This window comes from Neofelis nebulosa, chromosome 12, assembly GCF_028018385.1.
Source record: "Neofelis nebulosa isolate mNeoNeb1 chromosome 12, mNeoNeb1.pri, whole genome shotgun sequence".
In the NCBI taxonomy this organism is placed as follows: Eukaryota; Metazoa; Chordata; class Mammalia; order Carnivora; family Felidae; genus Neofelis; species Neofelis nebulosa.
Genome location: NC_080793.1, coordinates 276,059 through 303,141, shown reverse-complemented (window position 1 = coordinate 303,141; position 27,083 = coordinate 276,059). Strand labels below are relative to the sequence as shown.

General features: G+C 47.8%; 1 protein-coding gene across 8 annotated transcripts in view; it reads left to right on the top strand.

Annotated features, from left to right (window-relative positions):
- Positions 1-27,083, top strand: part of EHMT1 (euchromatic histone lysine methyltransferase 1) — a 153,184-nt gene that overhangs the window by 77,437 nt on the left and 48,664 nt on the right. For 6 of the 8 annotated variants that reach the window (XM_058693370.1, XM_058693371.1, XM_058693375.1 and 3 more), the window contains 6 exons: positions 5,107-5,287; positions 7,837-7,994; positions 8,322-8,510; positions 18,691-18,768; positions 20,310-20,430; positions 24,322-24,453. In XM_058693370.1, coding sequence (XP_058549353.1) covers positions 5,107-5,287; positions 7,837-7,994; positions 8,322-8,510; positions 18,691-18,768; positions 20,310-20,430; positions 24,322-24,453 — 859 coding nt within the window. The remainder of the gene's footprint in view (positions 1-5,106; positions 5,288-7,836; positions 7,995-8,321; positions 8,511-18,690; positions 18,769-20,309; positions 20,431-24,321; positions 24,454-27,083) is intronic. The other 2 variants (XM_058693376.1, XM_058693369.1) reach the window with 1 other exon arrangement.

Here is a 27,083-nt window from a genome sequence, read left to right as displayed (position 1 = left end):
GTCACGTCACGTCAGGTGTTCTGTAAGAAGGTGGGGACTTTGAGAGCGGCTCAGCTCCAATGAGACTGGCCACGTTGTGTCAGTGGCTCCTTCCTTTTCACGTTGCAGGGTTTTCTGTGGTGTGGATGTCCCAGAACTTCACCACTCACAGATTGAATGGCTTTTGGGGGTTTCCATTTGGGGGCTGTTACAATAAAGTTGCTCTGGATATTTATGTACAGAATTTTTTTGGACAGAAATTTTCATTTCTCTGGATTAAATATCCAGGAGTACAATTGCGGGGTCATATGTTAGTTCGATATTTAGCTTTATAAGTTAACTGCCAAACCAGATTCCAGACAGGCTACGACATTTTACATTCCCGGAAGCAAGGTATATGAGCAGTCAAATTTCTCACATCGTTGCTGGCGTTTGGCATTGCCGCTAGTTTTTATTGTAGCTGTGATACCTCATCATGGTTTTAGTTTGAACTCCCCTCATGGCTGATGATGTTGGACATCTTTTCCTGTGCTTGTTTGACATCTATGTGTCCTTTTTGGTGAAATGTCTCTCATACCTCTTGCCCATCTTACAACTAATTGTTTAGTGAGCTTTCAGAGTTCTGGGTGTGGGCCCTTTGCCATGGATCGGTTTACAGACTTTTCGCTCTGTCTGTGGCTCGTCTTCACCCTCTTATTAGGGTTTTCCCCGGAGCAGAAGTTTTTCCTTCTGACCAAATCCACATTGTCAGTGTTTCTTTTACAGCCTGTGCTTCTGGCATCGTGTCTTTGAACTCTCCACCTAGCCCTGGGTAACAAGATTTTCTGTAGTTTTTAAGAGAGTTTTTTATTTTTATGTGAACTTTAGATATATGGTCCATTTTTAGTGTTTGTATTAGATACCAGGTTCAGGGTGATGTTCGTTATTTTTGCCTGCCATTTTTTGGCTTACCATTATCCGTTTTTAAATGCATGTCTGAAATTTTATATTATTTGTTTATCTCCTTGAAATTATACTTTTATTCTGTTCCTACTTCCAGGATTTTATTCCAGTATGTATATTTTTATTCTTGAGGCTCTTTTATTGTCACTCTAACATATTCCTCTAAGGAAAAAAAAGGCAAATGAAATTTAACTTGAAGAAATTTCTTGACTGTGCAGGCTTATCCAAATGTTAGTTGTGCACTGAATTAGTATAATTGTTAGTGGTGTGCAGTTGATTGTCACACGTATCATTTTGGTCAGTTGTAAGGACAGAGGACCAAAGACTTTTGAGACTTCAGAAATGGATTTCCTGAAGACCACCCCTGCCTGCTGCACACCTGGAAGCTTCCTCTGTCTCTGAGCTCCGATGGGAGGAAGGAGGACACAGTGACGTAGCAACAAGATGAGCTGTGCCGGTGGGGTCACCGAAGTCCCCTCTGATATGGAGCCTCCTGGCTCCAGACCTGGCTTCTCCTGCCCCTGGGGTTCCCTGCCCCGCAAACCCAGTTCAGTCTTATTTGGTTTTCTTAGGAGACCATGTTTTATTGAAAATTGTTTTAAAATCAATCATTCCAGTGATGAGTGTTGCAGGCTTGTGATAATAAACCCATTTTCTTTGTAAGAGTTAAAACTGAAGGTGTGTTCTCACCACACGGCCTATGTCCCTTGGCACCAGGCTCTCTCTTATGCAGTGTTGGTACCGTCAGAAAACGCCAGCACGGGGTTAGACTTGTTCGCTGTTGCGCAGAGAAAGTGGAACCTTTTTCCCTTGCATTGAAGCGCTCGTTACTGTGTCCTGTGTTGCAGATCAGGACACTAGTCTAGTTGAATTGTGCCTCAGCATGGTGGTCCCCTAGCCTTCTTTTGTGTTGCTGTCCCCACATTCTCCCTGTCCACTTTCACACAGCCACTGGTATTCTCTAGGTTCTGGAAAAAAGATGTGGCCTTGCTCTTGGAGCCCTCAGCATGGTTAGAGAGGCAGTTCTGAATGACAGAGTTGTGCAGGTCCTTGTTAGTTGCCCCTGGAATTAAGTGTCTGGAAGGAGAGAGCTCACACTGAGCCAACATGGGCCTGGCTGGTGGCTCAGGGAGTGGCCGCCAGGCAGAACTGGAGAGGCGACGTGGAGTGCTGGGGGCAGGGAGGGCCAGCAAGAGCCAAACCCTGTTGTGTCTGTGGCGATGCGGGTAACCTTCTTCACAGCCCATGACTGCCCCTCTGTGTGGGGGAGGCCTAAGCTGCCTGGGTGCTCAAGGCTCTGTCATAGCAGTGGGCACCCCTCCGTGAAGTCAGACACTATCCTGCCTGCATGGGAAGCAGATCGTGTCTCTTTTATCTTTTTTGCTTTTGTCTGATAGTAGAGCCCTGGTAGTCTAGAATCTTCACCCAAGTTCAGCAGCTCTTGATTTTTTTTTTTTCTTTCAGATTTTCAGAAATAATATCTTAAAGATTTTGGGCCCAAGTGAGAATTAGCCTCATATGAATGTTTACTCCTCAGGTTTAATTTTTGCTTCCTGTTTCTGTATACTGTAAAATCATCTTTTGCATTTGCCTATATTAGCTGGTGGAGGCGGAGAGTTACTGTGGCTGCACATTCTGCGTGGTAGTTTGTAGGAGACAGAAAAGAACATTCTCTGACTCTTGTGTTCCAGCAGTGACTTCAGAGACAGATCTGGTATGTTTGAGAGAGACTGAAGAATTTTGCAGAGCTGACAAGTTACATGTGGGTAGTAACTGTGTGCCGAGGGCAGGTTAATTGTGGAGGTGGTGGGGAAGAGGGTAGGGCTGGGAGAGGAAGGAAGGGCGCTCCAGGGCTGAGCCACATTCCCAGCCAAGCTACAAGCACACAGGGTCGCTGAGCCATGTAAGTCCCCTTGGGCTGTCAGACACTGGCCATGCTCCCAAGCAGGCTCACTTTTTTTAATTTTAATTTTTATTTATTTATTAAAAAAAATGTTTTTAACGTTTATTTATTTTTGAGAGACAGAGTATGAGCAGGGGAGGGGCAGAGAGAAAGGAAGGCACAGAATCCGAAGCAGACTCCAGGCTCCGAGCCGTCAACAGAGTTCTACGCGGGGCCTGAACTCATGAACCGAGAGATCACGACCTAGGCCGAAGTCGGACGCCCAACCGACTGAGCCACCCAGGCGCCCCAAGCAGGTTCACTTTTAAGGGCCGGGGCATCGAGCGCATTCACGTTGTCGTGCAGCCGTCCCTCCGTCTGTCCCCAGAACGTGTTCATCTTCCCAGACTGGACTCTGTCCTGTTACACATGGACCCTCCCCTCCCCCAGCCCCACCCCACCACCCCCCTCCATGTCTGTGGCTCTGACTCCTCCAGGACCTCCTGTGAGTGTCCACTCCTACAGGATGTGTCCCCCTGTGACGGGCTGATCTCACTCAGCATGGTGTCCTCACTCAGCGCAGTGTCCTCCAGGTTCATCCACGTTGTAGCAGGTGTTGGGATTTCCCTCCTTTTTAAGGCTAATATTCTGTGGTGTGGCCGGAGCACATTTTGTTTATCCTTTCACCTGTCAGCGGACCCTTGGGTTGCTTCTGCCCCATGGCTGTTGTGAATGACACTGCCATGAACAGTTGTGTACAAATAGCTCTTTGAGATTCTGTTTTCAATTCTTTTAGGTATATATCCAGAGTGGGATTGCTGGATCACATGGTAATTCTATGTTTAGCTTTTTGAGAAACTGCCCAACTGTTCTCCACAGCGACTCTGCCATTTTATGTTCCCACCAACAGTGCACAAGGGTTCTAATTTCTTCATGTCCTTTTCAACATTTGTTTTCTGTGTGTGCGTGTGTGTGTGTGTGTGTGTGTGTGTGTTTAATTGAGGTATAATAGACAGTTTTGGTTTTTATAGTAGCCATCCTAATGGTGTGAGGAGATACTATGGTTTTGATTTGCATTTTCCTGATGATTAGTGATGTTGAACATCTTTTCATGTTGAATGTCTTCTTTGGAGAACTGTGTAGTCAGATGCTTTGCCCATTTTTTAATCAGGTTGTTTGTTTTGTTGCTGAGTTGTAGGAGTTCTTTATGTATTCTGGATGTTAATCGCTTATCAGATATGTGATATGCAAATACTTTCTCCCATTCTATATAGGTTGCCTGTTCATTCTGTTGATTGTATCCTTTGATGAACAGAAATTTTTAATTTTGAAGAAGTCTAATTTATCTGATTTTTCTTTTGTTGCCTGTGCTTTTGGTATCATATCCAAGAAATCACTGCAAAATCCAGTGTCATGAAGCTTTTCCTGTGTTTTCTTCTAAGAGTTTTAGAGTCTTTTTTACAGTTCAGGTCGTTGGTCCATTCTGAACTAATGTTTGCGTGTAGCGGGTGGTGAGAGTCCGGCTCTATTGTTTTGCATGTGGAGATCCTGTTTCCCAGCACTGTTGAAGGATGCTTCTTTCTTCACTGTTATTGCCCTTACTGCGTGCATAACAAAACTTGGTTAAATGGAATTTGATATGAGGTCCAAGTATTTCGAGGCTGCAGGTGATTTTAGGGAAGTGGATGGAGGGGAGAGGGTTAGCTGTGTCTAGGCAGTCTGGAGCTAAGGCAACATTGCTAATCAGGATGAGGGCTGACGACAGTGCTGCAGGCTGCCAGAGTCTTGGAAGGCTGAGACTGAAAACAGATTTAGGAGATTGGTAAAACTGTGAGCAAAAGATAAGTTAAAAAATGTAGCATGGGTATCTGTTGTGCCATTGGGGTTGGGGAGGATGTTGCAAGGGCAGCCTTGAAAATGATAGGCCGTGAAAGCACTTCCATAACCAATACGTTTACCTAAATCAGGTGTTAGCAGACTCTTCCTGTGGAGGACCAGGTAGACAACATTTCAGGGCTTGTGTGCCACATACAGTCACTGTCGCTGCTTCTCTCTACTCCTTCTCCTCCTCGTTCTTGTCAACACCATTTTGAGCTTGCAGATGCTGGCCCACGTCATCCAAGGGGTGGCCTGGCACACGTGCACCAGCGCCAGGCCCTCTGATGGCGGCAGGCTTTGTACTTTATCTTCTTTCTTGGTCAAGGCAAGTTTATGGGGGAAAGGAACGGTGTTTTGGGGGCATGTTGTTTCAGTGACGATCTGCTTGTGTGTAATTACAGTTATTAATTGTCTTTGTTTTCAAGCATGCAACCAGTAAGGATCCCAGAGAAGTTCGAGAAGCTCGAGATCATGAGGAGCCAAAAGAGGAGATCAACAAAAACCTTTCTGATTTTGGACGACAGCAGCTTTTACCCCCCTTCCCACCCCTTCATCAATCACTACCTCAAAATCAGTGCTACGTGGCCACCACAAAGTCACAGACAGGTAATAGGGAGACCTGACAACTGGCTCTGCTCTCTGAGTGTGTGTGCTGAACCCGCACCTCTCGAAACTAGAAACTTGTTGACTGTGAATGCATATGTGCTGTAGGGGAGTGGGGTCAGGGTCGACGGGCCCTTCTCTGCTCACCCGTAAACCTGCAGAGGGATGTCAGACCTCTGTTCTGAAACCCGTTGAATCCCGATGTTGCTTTCTATGCCTGTTATCGATCTCAAAATGAAGATTGTTTTCATTAAGTCTTGCCCCCCCCTTGTTCTGATTGGATAGAAGACCTTAGATTTGAGAACTTCCCCCTGCCCCCCACTTTATAAGTTAAGTGCTGTTGGAAACAGCAGTGTGTTGGGGAGACCTTTGGGTTAAGGTTGTGGAGAAGGGTGGTTTGATTCTGTGATCAGCCACTTCCCATGGGCATTTCTCACTCATTTGAGCTTCTGTCCATGGTCAATTGAGGGAGTAGGTGAACATTTGATCTCTTATCCAGGCCTCTGCAGGAGGTGGGGCTGCAGGAGCGGCCCCACAGGGAGTATACTGGGGTGAGCGTGTCTCGAGCAAGGGGCCTCCCTCTGGAGCCTCTGAGACACCCACAGTTCCTACAGAGATGAGGTGACTCTCCCCAGTGCAGAAAGGACCTTTCTGTGAGGTTGTCCTGTGTATCAGGCACTTCTGATGTCACCTCCTGGGAAGGGGACAAAACCACAACTTCTGTGCCTGGGAGTGTCTCCTGCAGAGGGAAGTACCACCGTGGCCGCCTTGCCTTATCACAGGACAGATGGTGCACCTGTCAGTGTCATAGGAGTTGCAGAAAGCCTGCCGGGGTGGGGTGGGGGGTGCTCCTTGCCTCTGGTCAGGTCTGCTGGGATGAGTGGGGCACGTGTGGATACAGCCCTCTGTGACCTTGTCCAGGTAGACCGCCTCTGTCTGCTTTCTTCTTCAGACCTCGTTCCTTCCTCTGCCCTGTTGTGCTATCTTCCCTGAGGGGGTGGGCGGGTGGGCGGAGTGTTGAAGCCGGTCTTTTCTCTCCATCAGTATTTTAAATTACTGTGGTGCTGGCCCCAGAGCTTCGTTCCTTTCCCATCCTGTTGTAGCACAAACAGGAAGGCCAAGCAGACTCAGTGGCTGCAAAGTGGATCTTACTCTCCGTCTCAGCTTGGGCACAGCTGTGCCTGGCACCAGTCACCCCGTTCTAGCACAGGAAGGACGGAGCCGTGTTTCCTTGTGACCAGTTATGCGCTCAGAGCCACCCCAGTGGGGTGCAGGGCTGCGTGGATGACTGTTTCAAGTGTCCTGTGTGCCCCTTGGCCTAGGGCTGAGGCACGCCTGGTGTCCTCAATGCCACATGTGGGGCTGTCTGCATGACCCTTACTGTGGCATAGTTTACGCTCTTGTATGCTTTTCCAATGCTCTTTTCCTCTGCTTTGTGGAACAAAAATGGAATGGAATAGAGGTTTTATATCCCTTTAGAAGAGTGGTTTTCAGATTTTTTTTTAAAGCCTAGAACTTAAAAAGAAAAAAATTATTATAGACAGCCTCATTCTGTTTTTTTTTTTTTTTTTTAAATTTTTAATGTCTATTTATTTTTGGAGAGAGAGAAACAGAGCGTGGGGAGGGGAGGGGCAGAGAGAGAGGGAGACACAGAATCTGAAGCAGGCTCCAAACTCTGAGCTGTTGGCACAGAGCCGGATGCGGGGCTCGAACCCATGAACCATGAGACCATGACCTGAGCCGAAGTTGGATGCTTAACTGACTGAGCCACCTGGGGCCCCAACAGCCTCATTCTATAAAACAAGTCAACCTGGAGCTGCTTTATTCAGAACAGGCTTAGGAGTCCTCAGTCCCCAGGAGCCCCAGCTGTTGTCTGGAAACCTCAGACCCCCAGACGTTTGCTTTTTCCTGTCCTGTGTCTCCCTTGACCTCGTGTACCTATGTGGTTTGCTTCACATACTTCTTTCCCTTCGGTTGGTGGACTGCTTGGTGAGGTGGAAGGTGCTGGGAAACGGTCCAGGGAATGACGGTGGCCTATGCTGCATGGCCACACTCTCTTTAGAGGCGGACACATCTAGAGACTGTGCCGTGTGCTCCTCGTCGTGGGTGAGGAGCAGAGTCTCAGGGAGGCAGACTGGACCCATCTCCAGTGATGGGCAGCAAGGCCGCCTTCCCCCCTTCAGCCTCCCTCGTGCAGCCGCACCGGTACTAGAGACGGGACCGTCCAGAGGCAGGGGACCAAGTGTGGAGGGCGCTCCAGGGCCCTGTTGCTGGTGGGCGGTGGGTTTGCCCTTACACTTATGCCTGCTTGCTGTGGGCTCATAGTGTTTGCCGTGCACAGGGCTGAGTGTTTATTGTGAGCAAAACAAATGATCTGTAAAGTCTTAGCAGCTTTCTCTGTGCCACTTGAAACAAGAAATGCCTGTCACTTTTGTGGCAAGCTGATGATTTTGGTAATCAGAATTTGTGAATTATCACCTACCTTTAAAAAACATTTGAATGGTATTTCTTTTTCCTCTCTTGTCCCCTTTTGACTTTTTTTTTTTTTTTAGCTTGCTTGCCTTTTGTTTTAGCAGCTGCAGTATCTCGGAAGAAAAAACGAAGAATGGGAACCTATAGCCTGGTTCCTAAGAAAAAGACCAAAGTATTAAAACAGAGGACGGTGATTGAGATGTTTAAGAGTATAACTCATTCCACTGTGGGCTCTAAGGTAAGGCGTGCCTGGTTGGTTGCACACGTGCTTGGAAACCCACGTCTCTGTCAGGACCTCTTTGGCCACGAGAGTACCATGTGAGGTTGTCGGTAATTTGATGACCTCGGTCCATTTTGAAGGAACCTAGGCTCTGAGGTGCCTCGCTCTGGGGTACAGCCTCCTGCCCAGTGCTCCCTGCCCCCTCATCCTTTCCTCCTTCCTGGCCCTTCCCCCAGCGGCAGGGTCTCTGCATCCCACCCCACAGGCCACACCCTGGCAGGAGTTGGCAGGTTGCTCTTGATGCTGGGGTTCTGAGTGACAGATGTGCCCTTGCCCGTGTTCCAGGGCGACAAGGACCTGGGCGCCAGCACCCTCCACGTGAATGGGGAGAGCTTGGAGCTGGACTCGGAGGAGGACGAGTCGGAGGAGCTGGATGAGGACGAGGACCAGGGGGCCGAGCAGGCTGCCGCGTTCCCCACGGAGGACAGCAGGACCTCTAAGGGGGTTGTGCCAGAGGCCGACCGCACCCAGAAGGTAGGCCCTTCTCCCCTCTCAGGGAGGGGCTTACGGTCCTGAGAGGGGCAGTCTGGCCCTCTCAGCCCCAGTCATTTCCCTGTTTCCTTCTTCTTCTCTCTCTCTTTTTTAAAAAGTTTATTTATTTTGAGAGAGAGAGAGAGAGGGAGAGAGAGAGAGAGAGAGAGAGAGAGAGAGGGAGAGAGCACTCACAAGTGTGCATGTGAGTGGGGGAGGGTCAGAGGCAGAAAATCCTGAGCAGGCCCTGCTCTGTCCGGGCCCTGGGATCATGACCTGAGTGGAGATCCAGAGTCTGATGCGCAACCCACTGAGCCACCCTGGCACCCCTTCCCTGTTTTCTTCTGACTTAGGTCTTTGCATTCTATTTCTCGAAGTTTTGGACTTATTTTCATCAGATGAGTGTTTGTCTTCTTGTACAGCGCTCTCTGAAGTAAATGTCTGGAGCTTCTTTGGGCTCTGGATGGACAGGAATACACTGATGGCAGACTGCGTGCCAGTGGTGGCTGCTTATCGCTGGCCTTGGCGTGACCGACCTTGCCAAGTCCTAGGTGTGCGCCACAGGTGCGGTGTTCCTGCAGGGGAGGTGCTGACATCGGGAGGCCTCTCTTGTCCTGGTTGGAGTGAGCAATCGGGGCTGCCGACCGGGCCTGTGGAGCGGTTATGTGCAGTCCGCTAACACCGGCTGTATCCTGGTGTGCCGGGCATGTCCTCGTCAGACGCAATTCCTCCGTGTCCACCCAAGGACGTGCTCTGGGAGGTGGCAGCACGCCAGCTCAGTCACAGGGCACTGCGTGCAGGCAGCCCCGGAGCTCAGCACCGGGCAGAGTCTCCGGGGGCACTGGGCGCAGAGCCGGGCAGAACCCAGTTCCTGAGCAGATGCTGACTTGTGGGCCTGCGTTATGCTCGTAGTTCTGAGGGGGATGAAGTAGAGGAGGAGGGCCAGGAGGGGTTGAGAATCAGGCGGTCACAGATGGGTGTGATCCTGCTGATCTGTGTATCCTACTTTTTGGAGAGAACTTTGGACCATCTTTATAGAAGATGGGCTGTCGTATCTGATGAGGTTTCTAAAACTTGTGGTAGGCAGAGAAGTGCCAGGTGAGTTCATTGAAAAAATGACCTGTTTGAAATCTATAATTTTGCTGATCATCTTTTTATACTTTGAGTCAAAGTGTTGTGCTGTGTAGATACAGCCTTTGGCACGTGTAAAGTATGTCCCTCCAGCTTTCAGAGTTTTGGGAGTTTCTTTTCTTGTATCAGAAGCCACGGCTACTAGTCTGTCTCTTTATGATTTCTGGGTTCTGTGTTCTAATTACGATAAGTGGACCTTTCTTAATGGTGATTTTGAATAAGTTAATGTAAGCTGTCTTATACTTCATTGGTCTCATTCTTTATAAATATTTGGCTCATACATTTGATTTGGGATAAAATATGAGGTAGATACATTCAAAATGGGTGTATTTTATGGTATATAAATTCTATCTCAATAAAGCTTTTTAGACAAAATGTGAGGTCAGGGTCCCATAGCTTCCCTCAAAATGGCTAGCCACACGATGTCAACACCATTTATTGACTGATGTTTCTTTCCCCCGTTGATTTGAAATGCCACCTTTATCGAACACCATATGGCACACGGAGTTAACTCTGTTTCTGGATTCTCTCTCTGTCTCTCTTTTTTAAGATTTTATTTTTAAGTGATCTCTACATCCCATGTGGGGCTCGAACTCACATCCCCAAGATCAGAAGTCGCACACTTCACCAACTGAGCCAGCCAGACACCCCGTGGATTCTGTTTTTGATTGAGGTTCTCCTCTTCCAGGGAGAATCTAGACACTGACTAACAGCAAATAACTCTACACATTGATATAAAGGAACAAAATTAACTGGATATCAAGCCAACAAAAAGAATCAGGAAACAAGTGGAAGCAGAATCAAGAGGAAAGTGTGGCCAAGTGGAAAGCAAAATAGGATGACAGGAACAAATCTAAATAGATCGGCAATGCTAATACACAGTAATGGGGTTCTTATGTGAAGTGTTCCAGAAAGTAGAGAACGAGGGGAATGGATGCTGGCTTCTTCTGAGGCCAAATTCACTTTTAATCCTAAGTACAATATTGGTGAGATACAACTGTATATTCACATAATAGTGATCGTAGAGAAGGTGGGGCTTCCCCCAAGAAGACACTGATTTATGACAGGGAGTCTGTTGATAGGACTTATTAGATTAACAGCTTTAATGAGAAAAACCAGCCTTTTATATATGTTTCTTGGATTTAGGGGATGACCTCATGATTGCCACTGTGACAAGGAATAGTTCACTCATGAGAGTGACTGTACCCGTGTGTTATCACCCAGCTCACAGGCTGGGGCTGTCCTGGCCTCCCCTGTGCGCCCTCCTAGTCACCACAGCCTTGTCTTTGCCCTTGCTGTGCTTTGTGTCAGTGGGGTCATGCACACGATTGTCTTTTTCAGAGTGAGGCTTGTTTCACTCAGTATTATATCTGTTCATTTACACACAGTGGATTATAAAGTGGTCTGGGGGTCTCAGATCCTTTCAGAGGGTGCATGGGGTCAAAACTATTATTGTAATCTTGCTAAGATGCTGTTTACCTCTTTAACTCTTGCTCATCAGAGTTACACGGGGTTTAAACATTTCCCAGTTTAAATTTGTACACTAGTGAATGCTAATAGACATAACCTAGATCAAGAGAAGTGCTTTGTCATTCTCGGTAATTTTTAATAGAGCAAAGGGTTCCTGAGGCTGGAACATTCCAGAACCACCACAATACAGTCTTCCTTTGGATGACTGTTCTAATTTATGTATCCGTTCCACTGTTGATGGATATTTGAGCTGTTTCCAGTTTGGGACCATTACAGATGACATTGCTGTGAGCATTCTCGTGTGTCCCTGGGTGTACACCCACGCTGGGGTTGCCATGTTATGGGAGCAGCGGTAGGCACGGCCACACAGCTCTCCTGCCTGCCGCACAGGAGTGTCCTGCCGCCCTGGCTCGACAGACTTGGTATTGCCCAGAGAGTGTAGTGGTGTTACAGTTCTGATTTGCATTTCCCGAATTTCCCTGAAGCTTGGCTACTTTTTCATATGCTTATTTGCCATTTGGATGCCTTTTTTTGTGAAGTGCCTGTTGAGGACTCAACCACTTATCTGGTTAGTTGTCCTTTTTAAAAATCAGTTTGTAGGAAATAAGCTCCTGTTGTATGTGTTGCCAACATATCTTCTTTTTTCTTTTTTTTTTAAGTTATTTGTTTATTTATTTTGAGCGAGAGAGAAAGCGTGAGCAAGGGAGGGGCAGAGAGAGAAGAGAGAGCGAGCATCCCAAGCAGGTTCCACACTGCCAACGGGGAGCCCGACGTGGGGCTCGAACTCACGAACCATGAGATCGTGACCTGAGCCAAAATCAGACTGAGCCGCCAGGCGCCCTCCCGACATATCTTTTTCCACTGTGGCTGCCTTTTCACTGATCTGATTGGCATTCCTGTCCTGTCATTTGGGTTGGAAGCCGGTCTCAGGACGTGTCGCACGGCTATCTTGTGCCACAGTCGTTCGGGGCATTGGTTAGGGGAGGGCTGGACCCTTACCTCCTAGCCCAAGGCTGTAACGGGGCCTGGTGAGTGGAGTCGTGTCCTGTGGCATCAGGGTCTCCTGCTTGCCACCCACCTGCGGAGCCTTTCCCCACCCTGTATGATCTATTCCTGGCTCACTGATGTCTCTGATCCACGTCAGACTTCAGTCATGCCAGCTGGTATACTTTTTTTCCAGTCTCCTCAGGTTTTCATCTTGTGCTTCACTTCTTGCAACCATCACACGTGCAGTTACCAGACAACCCCTATATAGTAATGCTTATCGCTTCCTTTGTAGCCACTTTACATGAGTTTCGGAAGAACTGGAACCGACTATGTTGTTATTCTGCCTATTTCAATTGGCAGTTTCATTGCTCAATCTTTAAAAAATAGAAACTACCTAATGGCATATAAAGATAATTTATATTAAATAAACCTGACTAAAGATATCAGAGTCTTTCCAAGGAAGGTTACTTAGTGGTGAGCATTTTAAAACATTTCTAATAAAAGAGGGAGGGATTGGTCCTTTCCCCGCTAACATGAACACTGCAATGGTTTATCATTCTTGCTGTGATGCTATAAGATGAGAACTAGAAGGAAACGTTAATATTTAAAAGGACAAAGGAGAAGAGTTTGCCAAGAATATAATCATCTGTCTAAAGAATTCAAGAAAATCAGCTGAGGAACCGTTATAACTAGTGAGTCGAACTTACATGTAATTAAGACCTAAAACCATTCATTTTCTTGTGTGGTTGCAATAGCCAGTTAGAAAATGTAATGATAGCAATATCAATAATACCAGTAATGCCAGGGTGGTTGGGTGGCTCAGATGATTAAGCGTCCGACTTTGGCTCAGGTCATGATCTCACAGTTCCTAAGTTCGAGCCCCGTGTTGGACTCTGAGCTTTGAGCCTGGAGCCTGCTTTGGATTCTGTATCTCCCTCTCTCTGTGCCCCTCATCCACTTGTGTTTTCTCCCCAACCCCTCAAAAATAAATAAATAAACATTTTAAAAAATACCAGTAATTTCTAGGAGTATTTTTTAGCTTTTCTAGATAGAAAATGTCAGGCTATGCAAACATATAGGTAATAGTGAACAATTGCCAACACTTGACCAATCTTGTGTATCCACACACACATGGATTGTCTTGAAGAAGATATTTGCCAATGGATCTTTAAAACAAAAGGACTCTTTGAAAAACAAAAACCATAGGATCCCACCTAAAACTGTAAGTTTTCAATATCACCAGGGTACTTAGTAATACATTTAATGGGAAATGTCTGTTACCTGGAAGAGAAAAACTGAAACTTTGCTGAAAGAGGTTGAAAAAGAGACATAGGTTCACAGAAAGACCTATTAATTTCCTGAGAAAAAAGGCATTGTTTGTCTGAGTGAAGACTCTTTACTTGCCTGAGTGAAGACTCCATTGTTTGTCTGAGGGAACACCTGTTACTTGTCTGAGGGAAGACCGTTTGTTTTTCTGAGCAAAGACGTTGTTTGTCTGAGGGAAGAACCGGTGTTTGAGGGAGGACCTGTTACTTGTGTGAGGGAAAACCCTTTGTTTGTCTGAGGGAAAACCTGTTACTTCTCTCAGGGAAGACTCTTTCCTTGTCTGAGGGAGGACCTGTTGTTTGTCTAAGGGAAACCCATGGTTTGTCTCAGGAAAAACCCACTGTTTGTTGGAGGGAAGACCCTCTACTTGTCTGGGGGGGGACCCTCTATTTGTCTGAGGCAAAACCTTTTATTTGCTGAGGGAAGACCCATCGTTTGTCTGAGAGACGACCTTTTACTTGTCTGAGGAAAGATCCTTTACTTGTCTGAGGGAAGACCCATTGTTTGGGGAAGAACCAGTGTTTGAGGGAAGACCTGTTACTTGTCTGAAGGAAGACCCTTTCCTTATCTGAGGGAAGACCCTTTCCTTGTCTGAGAGAAGAAATGTTACTTGTCTGAGGGAGGACCCCTTAGTTGTCAGAGGCAAGACCTGTTACTTGTCTGAGGGAAGACCCTTTGTTTTTCTGAGCAAAGACCCATTGTTTGAGGAAAGATCCATTGTTTGAGGGAAGAGCTGTTACTTGCTGAGGGAAGACCGGTTGTTTTTCTGAGCAAAGACCTGTTGTTGTCTGAGGGAAGATCCATTGTTTATTTGAGGGAAGACCCCTTGTTGGTCTGAGGAAAGACCTTTTACTTGTCTAAGGAAAAACCCTTTCCTTGTCTGAGGGAAGACCCATTGTTTGTCTGCGGGAGGAACCGGTATTTGAGGGAAGACCTGTTACTTGTCTGAGGGAAAACCCATTGTTTGTCTGAGAGAAGACCCTCTACTTGTCTGGGGGAAAACCCGTTACCTGGTGAGGGAAGACCCATTGTTTGTCTGAGAGACAACTCTTTACTTGTCTGAGGAAAGACCTTTTACTTGTCTAAAGAAAGATCCTTTACTTGTTTGAGGGAAGACCCTTTCCTTGTCTGAAAGAAGACCTTTTACTCGTCTGAGGGAAGAACTAGGTATTTGAAGGAAGACCTGTTACTTATCTGAAGGGAGACCCTTTCCTTGTCTGAGGGAAGACCTGTTACCTGTCTGAGGGAAACCCATGTTTAGTCTGAGGGAAAACCCATTGTTTGTCTGAGAGAAGACCCTTTACTTGTCTGGGGGAAGACCTTTTACTTGTCTGAGGGAAGACCCTTTCCTTGTCCAAGGAAAGACCTTTTACTTGTGTAAGGAAGGACCCTTTACCAGTCTGAGGGAAGACCCTTTGTTTTTCTGAGCAAAGACTCATTGTTTGTCTGTGGGAAGACCCGTTGTTTTTCTGAGGGAAGACCTGTTAGTGTTTGAGGAAAGACCCAGTGTTTGTCTGAGGGAAGAACCAGTGTTTGAAGAGGGGCTTGTTACTTGTCTGAAGGAAGACGCTTTCCTTGTCTGAGGAAAACCTGTTAACTTGCTGAGGGAAGATCTATTGTTTGGGGGAGGAACCAGTTTTTGAGGGAAGACCTGTTACTTCTCTGAAGGAAGACCCTTGTCTGACGGAAGACCTGTTACTTGTCTGAGGGAAGACCCATTACTTGTCTGAGAGAACACCTGTGATTTGTCTGAGAGAAGACCCTCTCCTTGTCTGGGGGAAGACCCGTTTTTCTGAGGGAAGACCCTCTACTTGTCTGAGGAACAATCTGTTACTTGCTGCGGGAAGACCCATTGTCTGTCTGAGGGACGACCCTTTACTTGTGTGAACCTGTGGTTCATCTGAGGAGAGACTCAATTGTTTGTCTGAAGGAAGACCTGTTACTTGTCTGAGGAAAGACCCCTTGGTATCTGAGGAAAGACCTTTTATTTGTCTAGGGAAAGACCGTTTACTTGTCTGAGGGAAGACTCTTTGTTCTTCTGAGCAAAGACCTGTTGTTTGTCTGAGGCAAGACTCATTGTTTGTTGGAGGGAAGACTTATTGCTTGTCTGAGAGAAGACCTGTTACTTGTCTGAAGGAAACCGTTTCCTTGTCTGAGGGAAAACCCATTGTTTGTCTGAGGAAAGACCTGTTACTTGTCTGAGGGAAACCCATGGTTTCTCTGAGGGAAAACCCATTGTTTGAAGATCCATGATTTGTCTGAGAGAAACCCTGTACTCATCTGGGGGAAAACCCCGTTGTTTTTCTGAGGGAAGACCCTCTACTTGTCTGAGGGAAAGAAAACCTGTTACCTGCTGAGGGAAGTCCCATTGTTTGTCTGAGAAAGGACCTTTACTTGTCTGAGGGAAGACCCATTATTTGGGAAGGAACCAGTGTTTGAGGGAAGACTTGTTACTTGGCTGACGATGACTTCTTCCTTGTCTGAGGGAAGATGTGTTACTTGTCTGAGGGAAACCCATGGATTCTCAGAGGGAGGACCTGTTTGTCTGAGTGAAGACCCATGATTTGTCTGGGAGCAGACTCTCTCCTTGTCTGGGGGAAGACCCGTTATTCTGGGGGAAGACCCTTTACTTGTCTGGGGAAAAACCTGTTACTTGCTGCGGGAAGACACATTGTTTGTCTGAGGGACGACCCTTTACTTGAGTGAGGGATGACCCCTTGTTTGTCTGAGAGAAGACCCATTGTTTTTCTGAGGGAAGACTTGTTACTACTTGTCTCAGGTAACACTGTTTGTCTGAGTGAAGACCTGTCACTTGTCCAAGTGAATACCCGTTACTTTTCCGAGAGAAGACCTGTTACTTGTGTGAGTGAAGACTCAAACTCTTTTTCTGAGTGAAGACCCACTGTGTGAGTGAAGACCTGTTAAATGTGTGATTGTAAACCTATTGTTGGTCTGAGTGTAGACCCATTGTTTGAGGGAAAGGCCAGTTGTTTGAGGGAAAACCCATTGTTTGCTGAGTGAAGATTCATTTTTTGTCTGAGGGAAGACCTATTTTTCATATGAGCCAAAACCCATACTTGTCTGAAGGAGAAGATTGTTGTTTCATCCTCCCCACTTTACACAGAAGTCCAGGGTAATTCTCATCAAAACCTGAACAGCAGTTTCTGTAAAACAGCTGTTATGGGAATTGTGTGCAGCAAGCCCAGGGAGAGGGAAAGGCAGTGACAACTACTGGAGAGTGATTACACGGGGATTTTTGCAGAAATGGGAAAGCATTGAGTGAGCGGAACAGGAAATCCGTGACAAACCCGTTTGTACGTGAAAATGTAGTGTGCTGTAAGGATGAGGTTTTTAGTTTGTGGTCAAGGGATCATGAACTTTTCAGTAAGTGCCATTGGGACAATTGATCTTTCGGGGGAAAAAGTAGAGGTGGGCTTTTTACATCATGGCACATAGCAAATATTACCTCCATTCTGGCATTAGCGGCGATGGCTGCACAACTCAGGATGCTGACAACCACTGAATTTTTTACTTTAGAAGCATGACTTTTAGGATAGGTAAATTATATCTCAGTAAAGCTGTTGTTTTAAAAAGTAAATTACAGAAGATTTGAAGTGTCAACATAAAATATTGAACTGTGGAAGAAAATGTTAGAAATTATATTTTAGTTTCAAATAAAGAAGGCCTTCTGGTGGGAGACACAAACCCAGAACCCACAAAGGGAAAGATGGGCAGGTTTGAGTGCCCAGATAAAGTCTCGACATTTTTGTGGAATAAGAAATACCAGAAGCAAAGCGTGACTTGATAGGGAAAATATGTATAACTATTTAACAGACAGAGGATTGCTGTCTTTTATGTGTGTAGCTCCTACTGATGAATGAGGAGGCAAGGACGCAGTTTGGACTGAGGATTTGGTCACACGAGACAAAGTGCAGGAAATAGGAAAGTATGTGAAGCTGTGGGAGACGTCTTGCTCAGCTCCTTGTGTCCTTGGGGAATGGAGACCAAAGTGACCACACCACCCCTCTGGAGGGCTCGTGGTACCTCCGCGGGCACTGCTGGTGGCAGCAGTTTGGGAACCCCACGTCTGCAGAGAGCAGCATGTGTCTGTAGGTTTGTCCCGGAGGAGCTTGGCTTGTGTAGAACGCAGCCTCGTTGCGAAGCTGACGAGGGGGCCTGTCGATTAGGGGACGGGAAAGTTACTGTGTGCCACCCCACGAAGAACCGGGCCCGGGGTGTGCGTGACCACATCTCTGCCTCGGAGTGGGTGGAAAAGGGGTGAATGGATACCCACACGTTTTAGCGTCTTTGCGTCCATGTATTACCTGTGTGGATAGAAAAGATAAATACGGCAGAAAAAAATGAGGTACCTGTGTTGCTTTGATACAGAAGGAATTCCAAAACATGTTGCAATCACAAGAAAGTTTCATTCACGAAGTTGTGTTTGGTGTTCTGCCAGGCAGCAGGCAGAAGCCTGCTTTACTTGTCTGAGGAAAAACCTGTTACTTTTTTTGTGGAATAAGAAATTTTGTGGAATAAGAAATTACGTGTTCAGGCCCATTTGTGCAAAACCTTGGCCGGAGGGAGTGTGAGAAGCACTAGTGTGATGGCCCTGGGGGCTGCCCTGGACCTTGGGTGGGGTCAAGGGTGGGTTTTGCATTCTGTATTATTTTGTGTCCTCTGGAAATCTTTTTACTGTGCGTGTTTGGTGACTTTTTAAAACATTTTCTTGAAACTTTTATTTTTGAGAGAGACACAGAGCGTGAGCGGGGGAGGGGCAGAGAGAGAGGGAGACACAGAATCCGAAGCAGGCTCCGGGCTCCGAGCTGTCGGCACGGAGCCGGACGCGGGGCTCGAACCCCCAGACCGTGAGATCATGACCCGAGCCGAAGTCGGACGCGTAAAAGGCTGAGCCTCCCAGGCGCCCTTGTTTTATTACTTTTTAATTGAATTCTGCTCCACATAAAATGCACCGAGTGCGCTGATCTTAGACGTACAGCTGATGGTCTCTTACGTGCCGGGGGAGCTGCCTTCTGATCAGTACAGAAATAGAGCGAAGGGGCAGCCCGCCTGGGATGGGGCTCTCGAGCAGGGAGCGGGCCCCGGGCACGTTGCGGACATGGCACTCGTGTTTGCCCCACCCCGCCTGCACGCATGCGTCTCTGGCGCTGACCGCCTGGGTGTCTGGTAATGTATTTTTATGGAGTCCCCTCCACTGAAGGGTCTCATCGGTTGTATTTTCTTTCCGGCTTATTGTGTGGCTGACCAGACGGACGGCGAGTCTGAAGAGGAGCAGGAGTCGGCCGGCACCGGGGAGGAGGACGAGGATGGAGACGAGTCCGATCTGGTAACCCCAGCCCTGCGCTCTCATCTGTGTGTGGTGGCAGAGTAAAGCAAGAAGCTCTGTAGTCCGGCCGTCGTTGGGAGTGTGTGCTTGGAATCAGGGCCTGTGACTCAGGTCCCAGACCGTGGCGAGGAGCGTGAGAATGACCGCTGAGCAGAGAGCCAAAGGCTTGGCACGGGCACTCACGGGACGGTCCGGGCCAGGCGGCCATCCGGGCGGAGGTCGGGGCTCTGGTGCGAGGGGCGGCGGGACTGGGGAGGAGCGGACAGCGAGGACAGCGGCCATGATTCTGCCCAGTGACCGGTGTGAGGGGGAAGGAAGGATCTGAGGTGTCTGAGGTGGAGCAGCAGAACCTTTTGTGGGCCGGGTGTCACATGCAGGTGAGGGGCCAGAGGGCGGGGGCGCTGGGTCTGTGGGGATGGAGGAGCGAGGGCTTGGAAGTGGGGGAGAGCACGAGCCCTAGGATGGGGCCTGGGAAGCACCCAACAGGTACACATTAGGCAGAGAAGGAGGAGTTGATGTGAGACTGGGGAGGGTCACGTGAGCTGAGAAATGCTTTCAAGAGGGCGACGGCGGCCACTGGTGTCAGTGTGTCACGAGAAGAGGACCTGGGAGGGATGATTGGGTTTGGTGATAAGCCTTCGTTTCTCTGGAATGGCGGGTTGAAAGCAACAGTGAGCTTGGGGGTAGTGCTTGCGGAAGTTGGGGTCTGAAGTTTGGCAATAAGGGGGGGCGGGGGTGAGGCAGAGGGGATGGAGCACAGGCTGCATCGGGCTGCTTGTGATGTGGCAGAGGGGTCCTGTGTGTGCTGCTGGCCCGCCGTGGTCAGAGCCAGGCATCGGGCACCGGGTGGCCGGAAGGGCCCGCGTGCTCCTCTGTCTTTGGAACGGTCTTTTCCAGCTCCTCTGCGTGTCCGTAGTGAGCAGGGATGTGAGGTCCTCGCATTAGACCGGTGACAGGTGGCAGTTCTGTGGGTTTGTTTCGGATTCGTGGTCATTAGATGCCTTTCTGCATCCAGACTTTAGAAATAGGTAGTCATAAAAATCTTAAAATATTACGAATTAATTATAACTTCTTTCCTTGTCCTCCATGTAGATAATTAACGTGGACATAGATTCTGAAGCAAATTGAGGCCTTGAGTGTTTCTTTTCTCACAAGCAGAATGAATGGATGCATAAAGTAAAAGTGGATTTGCTCACTGAGAGGTTATTTATTTAGTTCCTGAGTAGAACCTCCTCATTCTTTTTTGTGCCAAATTCGAATAAGATTTATAAATTCCATTTAAATGTTCTTGGTCTTCCTTTGTTTTTTTTTTTTTTTTTTTTTTTGGTCTGTAAAATAACAACTTAGAGTGATTTAGGGGAAAACATGAGTATTTTTAAGAATGAGATCAGAAAAATGTCTGGAAGTGAAATTAATCTTCCAGTTGAAGAATCAGGATATAGTAGGTATTCTATTTTGCAAGAAAACAAAACTTCTGGTACCTTTTGCTTTCAGGAGCTCTCATGCTTTGCTTTTTCTATTCCCGCCCCTTTGGTTCTCAGAGTTCTGAATCCAGTATCAAGAAGAAGTTTCTCAAGAGGAAAGGGAAGCCTGACAGCCCCTGGATCAAGCCTGCTAGGAAACGGAGGCGGAGAAATAAAAAGAAGCAAAGCAGTATCCTGGGTAAACGTGGTGTCCACACTTGCAGACACTCTGGGTGGCGGTGGGGCCACAGGAAGCTGGCCTGGGGTGGGGGTGGGGCTTCTACATAGGATTTCATTAGAAAAAGGGCTCCACTGTTTTAAGGGGGAGAATATCTGGACCTTGTTACAGGCACTCAGGTGATCCTCAGGTGGCTTCCTTCTGGCCAACCTCCCTTGATGCTGGCTCCGTTGTTGAATGTTGAGCTCATGGGGGTCATTCATCTCCTTCCCTGTGTGTCCCACAATCTGTGGCTTGTGAACATTGTTTATGGTTACTGTGTCTACCCTCGGTGTCAGGTGCAGGCAGTGTCAGCCCGGGTCCACACAGTGGCTTTTGACCCTTTGGTCACATTCCCCTGTTCTGGAAATAATTTTGTTAAAAGAGGATCAGGGAACGAAATGACCCTGAAATCCAGAAGGTGAGCAGGCCTAGTGGGCCAAAGGTCACTTCTTACAGCTTTTTTGCCCAAGATTTGTTGCTTGTGATAGAGTGTATGTAATTCATGTGTAAGGTGGTGACTTTTCACGCACGTGTATGACCCTGAGACCTCCAGTACAGACCCTGAAGTGAATGCCTTGCTGTCACTTGGTGGCCTTTCTCTCTTCCCAGCCAGCCCTTCCTGTCCCTAGGCTCTCTTCTCCATGCTCTGTATGCAGATTGGTTAGCACTGTCTAGGGCTCTGTTTGAGTGGATCATTGGGTAGGTACCCTTTCCCCAGTGGCTTCTTTGTGCATTACTTTTTGAGTCCTCCATGTTGTAGTACCGGTAGAAAGTTGGCCATGGTGTGGCTGTCCTGTGGTTTATCCTTCACCTGTCGATGGACATTTGGGCTCTTTCCGGTTTTTGCTTCTTCCGAATAAAACTGCTACGAACATTTGTATATGATCGTCATTAAACAGATGCCTTCATTTATCTTGGGTAAATATTTAGGAGTGGAATGCCTAAGTTATATGCTGTATGTCTAATTTTTTAGGTAAATACCGGACGGTTTTCAGTAAGAAACCTGAATACTGCTCTCTTTTATGTTCCCACAGCAGCATGAGAGCTCCACCCCTCCGTGTCCTTGCCACCCTTGTCATGGCCGGGCCTCTTCAGTCCCGGCGCTGCTGGGGCTCTGCGGGCCTCCCTGCGCCTTCACTTTGTATTTAGCCAGTGAGTAGTGAGGTGGCTCACCGTGGCCCTGTGTACCTTCCTTTGTCAAGGTTTCTCTCCTTTCCTCATTTAAAAATCAGATTGTACACCTTCTCATTGACTTGCAAGAGTTCTTTCAGTTTTCAGGTACAAATCTTTTGTTATATACATGTTTTGCAAATACATACGCCTAGTAAAAGTTTAAAAAATTTTGTTGAGGTCTAATTTATCGATTATTTTCTTTTAAAATTCATGCTTTTTAGGATCTCTGAAATCTTTCACTAAGTCAGATCACAAGGATTTTGTCCTGTATTTTCTTCTTGAAGTTGTGAGCTAGTGCTGTGTATGGTGTGCAGCAGGGCCACTCTCGTTTTGCGTGGGGATGCCCAGTTCTGCATCATTGCTTAAATTGACAGCTTTCTGTGTTGCCCTGTGAACCTTTGTCGACAGTTGCCGTAGGGGCTGTTTCATTTGCTTGCTTCTCTTTACACGAGCACCCAGAGCCGAGGGGCTTGTGCTGTTCGTCTCCAGCCCCCCGGTGCACACGTCGGTTTGTTGAGTGGGTGGCAGGGAGGCAGCGCTGTCCCCCCAGAGCAGAGGAGAGCTGTGTGTGGCGCCCATGAGCCTCCCATGAGCTCCGTCTCCTTCACTCACCTTTCCTCTTCTCTTTGCTGCGGGTGACCAGCCCATGTGGCTTTTATGCAGGCGAACAGAAGCGTTGCTAGACCCCAAGACTTGGATATGATGTGTAAGAAGCATGCTTCAATGTTTATTCACACAGGAATTTGAATTGTACCTTCTTTCTGCAAAGTGTTTAAGATTGCACAGACTACTCATGTTCTTCAGATTTGTGGTGATGATTTCTCACCGTGGTTGGCTTCTTCCTGTCTGTCAGTGAGCCAAGGTACAGAGCGTGGCACGCATTCAAAGGCCTCAGATGCCACACTGCTCTGAGTTATGGCTCACTTACTTGTGATCACTGGCATATCATCGGTTACTAATGTTCGGAAGCTTGGTGTGAAATATGGACACCTGCCGTTTGCTGGCTTTAGATATTACCCTGTGTACGTGCGTGCTATCCACAGGCCTCCCTGGTGAAGTCCGCTCACAATGGCAAGGACCCACGCGGGCTCTCTGGGGATGTGTGGACAGGCTGGCTCGAGGGCACAGGAAGCCTGAGTCTAGTTAGCCCTCATTTCACAGGCTCCTCAATTGCATTCACATTGTTTGCCCTGTGGTATGTGATATCCTTCATAAACCACCGTGTCTGACAGGTGGACGTGTCCCTGTAGTCCTGTGTCCTTTCCCTGTGAATCCTGAGCTCAGATGTCTGTGGGGTTGGGCAGGTTTTCCAGGAACATTGCACACGACGTGGGGTGGCTTCTCGGCTACTTTTTTTTTTTTTTTTTTTTTTAAATTTACGTCCAAGTTAGTTAGCATATAGTGCAACAGTGATTTCAGGGATAGGTTCCTTAATGCCCTTACCCATTTAGCCCATCCCCCCTCCCTCAATCCCTCCAGTAACCCTCTGTTTGTTTTCCATATCTAAAAGTCTCTTCTGTGTTGTCCCTCTCCCTGTTTTTATATTATTTTTGCTTCCCTTCCCTTAAGTTCATCTCTTCTGCGTCTTAAAGTTCTCATATGAGTGAAGTCATATGATATTTGTCTGTCTCTGATTGGCTAATTTCGCTTAGCATAATAACCTCTAGTTCCATCCACATAGTTGCAAATGGCAAGATTTCATTCTTTTTGAATTTTTTTTTTTTTAACGTTTATTTATTTTTGAGACAGAGAGAGACAGAGCATGAACGGGGGAGGGTCAGAGAGAGAGAGGGGGACACAGAATCTGAAACAGGCTCCGGGCTCCGAGCTGTCAGCACAGAGCCCGACGCGGGGCTCGAACTCACGGACCGTGAGATCGTGACCTGAGCCGAAGTCGGACACCCAACCGACTGAGCCACCCAGGCACCCCAAGATTTCATTCTTTTTGATTGCCAGGTACTGCTCCATTGTGTATATATATGCCACATCTTCTTTATCCATTCATCCATTGATGGGCATTTGGGCTCTTTCCCCACTTTGGCTATTGTCAGTAGTTCAGCTCCTTTTTATTAGCTGGTCTTTCACACCTGCAAATCAGATATTTGTGCTTTATTTTTAAAGCTTTTTTTTTTTTTTTTTTTTTTTTAATTTTTATCTTAGAGAGACTGCAAGCAGGGGAGGGGCAGAGGGAGAGAGAGAATCCCAAGCAGACTCCACGCTCAGCACAGAGCCCAACACGGGACTCGATCCCACAACCCTGGGATCATGACCTGAGCTGAAATGAAGAGTTGGATGCTCAACCGACTGAGCCACCCAGGCACCCCTGTTTTTGTTTTTTTTTTTCCTGTTTTTTTTAAAGTAGTATTTACAGAACATTTATTTACTATGTTTTTATCTGTTTCCTTGATTATTTGATCAGCTTTTACCTAACTTGATGTAATTCCGGAGAAAGATGTTTTCATATGTCAGTTCCTCATTTTTCTTGATACAGCTCCCCCTCCTCCCATGAACAGTCTGTGGACATGGGGAATTAGCAGAAGGATGCACAGGAAAGAAAATGATAATGAGGCTTCAGTGGCCTGGGCAGTGGTTGGGTTTGAGTTTGTTGTCTTGAATGGGTTAATCAGCACTCTCTGTGGTCTCTACGGGAGAGGCGTGGCCCCGGTGCAGTGTTTCACGAGTCCATTTTGAATGCAGGTTCTGAAGCATATACGTCATCTTCAGGAAGCACAGAGCAGACGGCACCAGGAGACAGCACGGGGTACATGGAAGTTTCTCTGGACTCCCTGGATCTCCGTGTCAAGGGGACGCTGCCCTCACACGCAGAAGGTGAACGTCGGTGCCATGACCAGACCAGGCACCATCTTGCTTTTGCTGGGGGAGGCCTTGTATTAACGTGATGACCCCTGGTGGGTAGTAACGGAATGTTTAATTAATTGCCTCCCTAAAAGGTGGCTGAGTGGACCCTCAGGGGCGTGTTTGCCTGGTCACCCGCAGCACTGGAGTGACACATCTCACACAAGATCAGGTTGTTGGTGGTCATGGCTTCTATTTCCCTCTGTCAGCCAGACACGTTCTTACATAGAGCTCCTGATGGAAAGGTGTCTTCCTGCCCTGCTGACTCAGGAAATGTACAGGTGCTAAAACTGTCAATAGTGTGGCTTTGTCATCTTCTCTGACTCTGATTGTGATTGGTGCCCAGGTCCGTTCTGTGCTGAAACAAAGGGTACACCTAGTGCTGGTTTGGGCTGTGAGGGTGTGGGCGCAGCTGCGGCCCCCTGCTGCTCTGGAGTTCTCCCGCCAGCCGCCCCGGTTGTGCAGGGCTTTCTCCCCACCGCTGCCTCCTCTTCTTGAACCATTTCAAAGTCTTTCATCAGTGAAAAGTAACTAGTCGCTGACTATTTTGGAAAATCTCTTTACAATGTGAAATCCCCAAGTTATTCACATGGTCCATTCACATGGTCCCCATGTGGACCGTGAAGCTGTGGGTCATGTGCTGCTGTTGGGGTTTAACCTGTCAGTCTTCTGAGGACAGATAACTAGCTTTTTAGGGTTTTGAATGCTAGAAGAATTTTGATCACCTCTTTAGTGTGGGAAATCACACCTTTAGCCGAAAACGCAAGTTGTAGACTTGTCCGTCAGAGAAACCGTCTTTCTTCTTGCACCAAATGGAGCAGAGAGCATCTCTGTAATATCATAAAGTTGTCAGCATAGTCAACTTGTGCTTTCTTTCCACATGAAGGATCATTTTTCTAAACCTGATTTTAAGTTTGTTTCAGGAAGTTAGGTTTGGATATAAGCTGGAAATAGTATTTCCTTTAATCAGACTGCTCCTCTGCTGTGGCCCAGTGGGGAGGCAGGTGAAGAGCACAGTGGAAATTCCTGTCGCTCACTCGTGGAGTGACCTGGGCTTGTCCCAGCAGGGAGGTTGTGTGTTCGTGTGCTTATGTTCTGTTTCTGGTAAAAGTAAGGGCCAAACTGGTGGGAGCCAAGCTGGAGAAGTAGGAGAAGACAGTGGAGGGTTCCTGAGATTCCATGACATTTTGTAAGTTGACTTTCTAAACTTGATATGATTGGTAACTTCTCACTAATAAGTCAGTGATTGCTCAAAAGTCATACTTGTAGTTGAGAGAATCAGCACATGGAAGACACAAGTTGCATTTGCATGTGTACATTTATTTTATTTTTTATTTAAAAAAAAATTTTTTTTTTAATGTTTATTTATTTTTGAGACAGAGAGAGACAAAGCATGAACGGGGGAGGGGCAGAGAGAGAGGGAGACACAGAATCGGAAGCAGGCTCCAGGCTCCGAGCCATCAGCCCAGAGCCCGACGCGGGGCTCGAACTCACGGACCGCGAGATCGTGACCTGAGCCGAAGTCGGACGCTCAACCGACTGAGCCACCCAGGCGCCCCAAGTGTACATTTATTTTAGAGCCTGAGTTTTGGACACTCGAGGGAGGCACTTGTGGAGCCTGAGGCTGGACTGGAGGGACTGAGTGCCTCAGGCTCCCTGGAGGCCTGGGGTCAGGGGGCGTGCTCTATGACAGGTGCAGAGGGAGGGCAGGTGATGGTTCTGGGTCATGGGTCCAGATGGCCCAGGCTTGAGCGTGGAGAGTATTTCCCATCAGAATTCACTGCCTGCATGTCTCTCTAGGCATCTTTGCTGCCCTTTCTGCCGAGTTGAGGTTGAGTGACATTGTGGTCCCAGCAGGTGATGGGAGGGGAAGCCAGACGTGGGTGATGGGATTTTGGCGGGAGCCAGAGCTCAGTGGGAGTGGGTACCCTGGTGGGGTTCTCTTGAGCCATTCACCTGCTACCCCTGGTGGCTCCCACTGCTGGAGACAGGAGCACATCCCACGTTCAGGAGGCATCTGAACCACTGCTCTCTTGTCCACGTGTATGGAAAACTAAATCCGAAGGCCTGGTCTTCACCCCACCCTCGGCCTTCTCAGCCATGCTGGCTGGGCCCCTGCACCGCCTGTGTCTTCTTCATTTGAAAACCTAGTTGCCGAGCAGGGTCTCCGCCAGGGCTCTCCCAGTTTTAAACTTGTAGCGGTTCTAACGTTAGTTCTAGTTCGCCGTTTGCCTGTGTCCTCTCCTCACGAACGACAGGTGTCATGGTCTTGGAGTGTAGGTGACCCAGACTCTTGGCCAGTGGTGGAAGACCTGCATTCTGACTCTCCTGGTAAGGGCCAGCCTTGGATTACACGCAGGGGTAGTGAGGCAGTGAGGGCATGTCCTCCAACCCCACGTGGGCCTGCTCTGAGGTATGGCAGTAAGAGGCCATTTTTCTTCTTTGGCTGTCTCACAAGAAGAGAACTCGAAATGTGTCTTCCTGTGGAAGCAGCCAGACCTTGTAGCCGGGTCGGAGTGAGGAGTCTGCCTGCACTCCACCCCCGAGGCCGGCCTGGCTCTGGCTGCGCTCAGATGTGGGCTGTGCCCCCCCCCCCCCGCCCC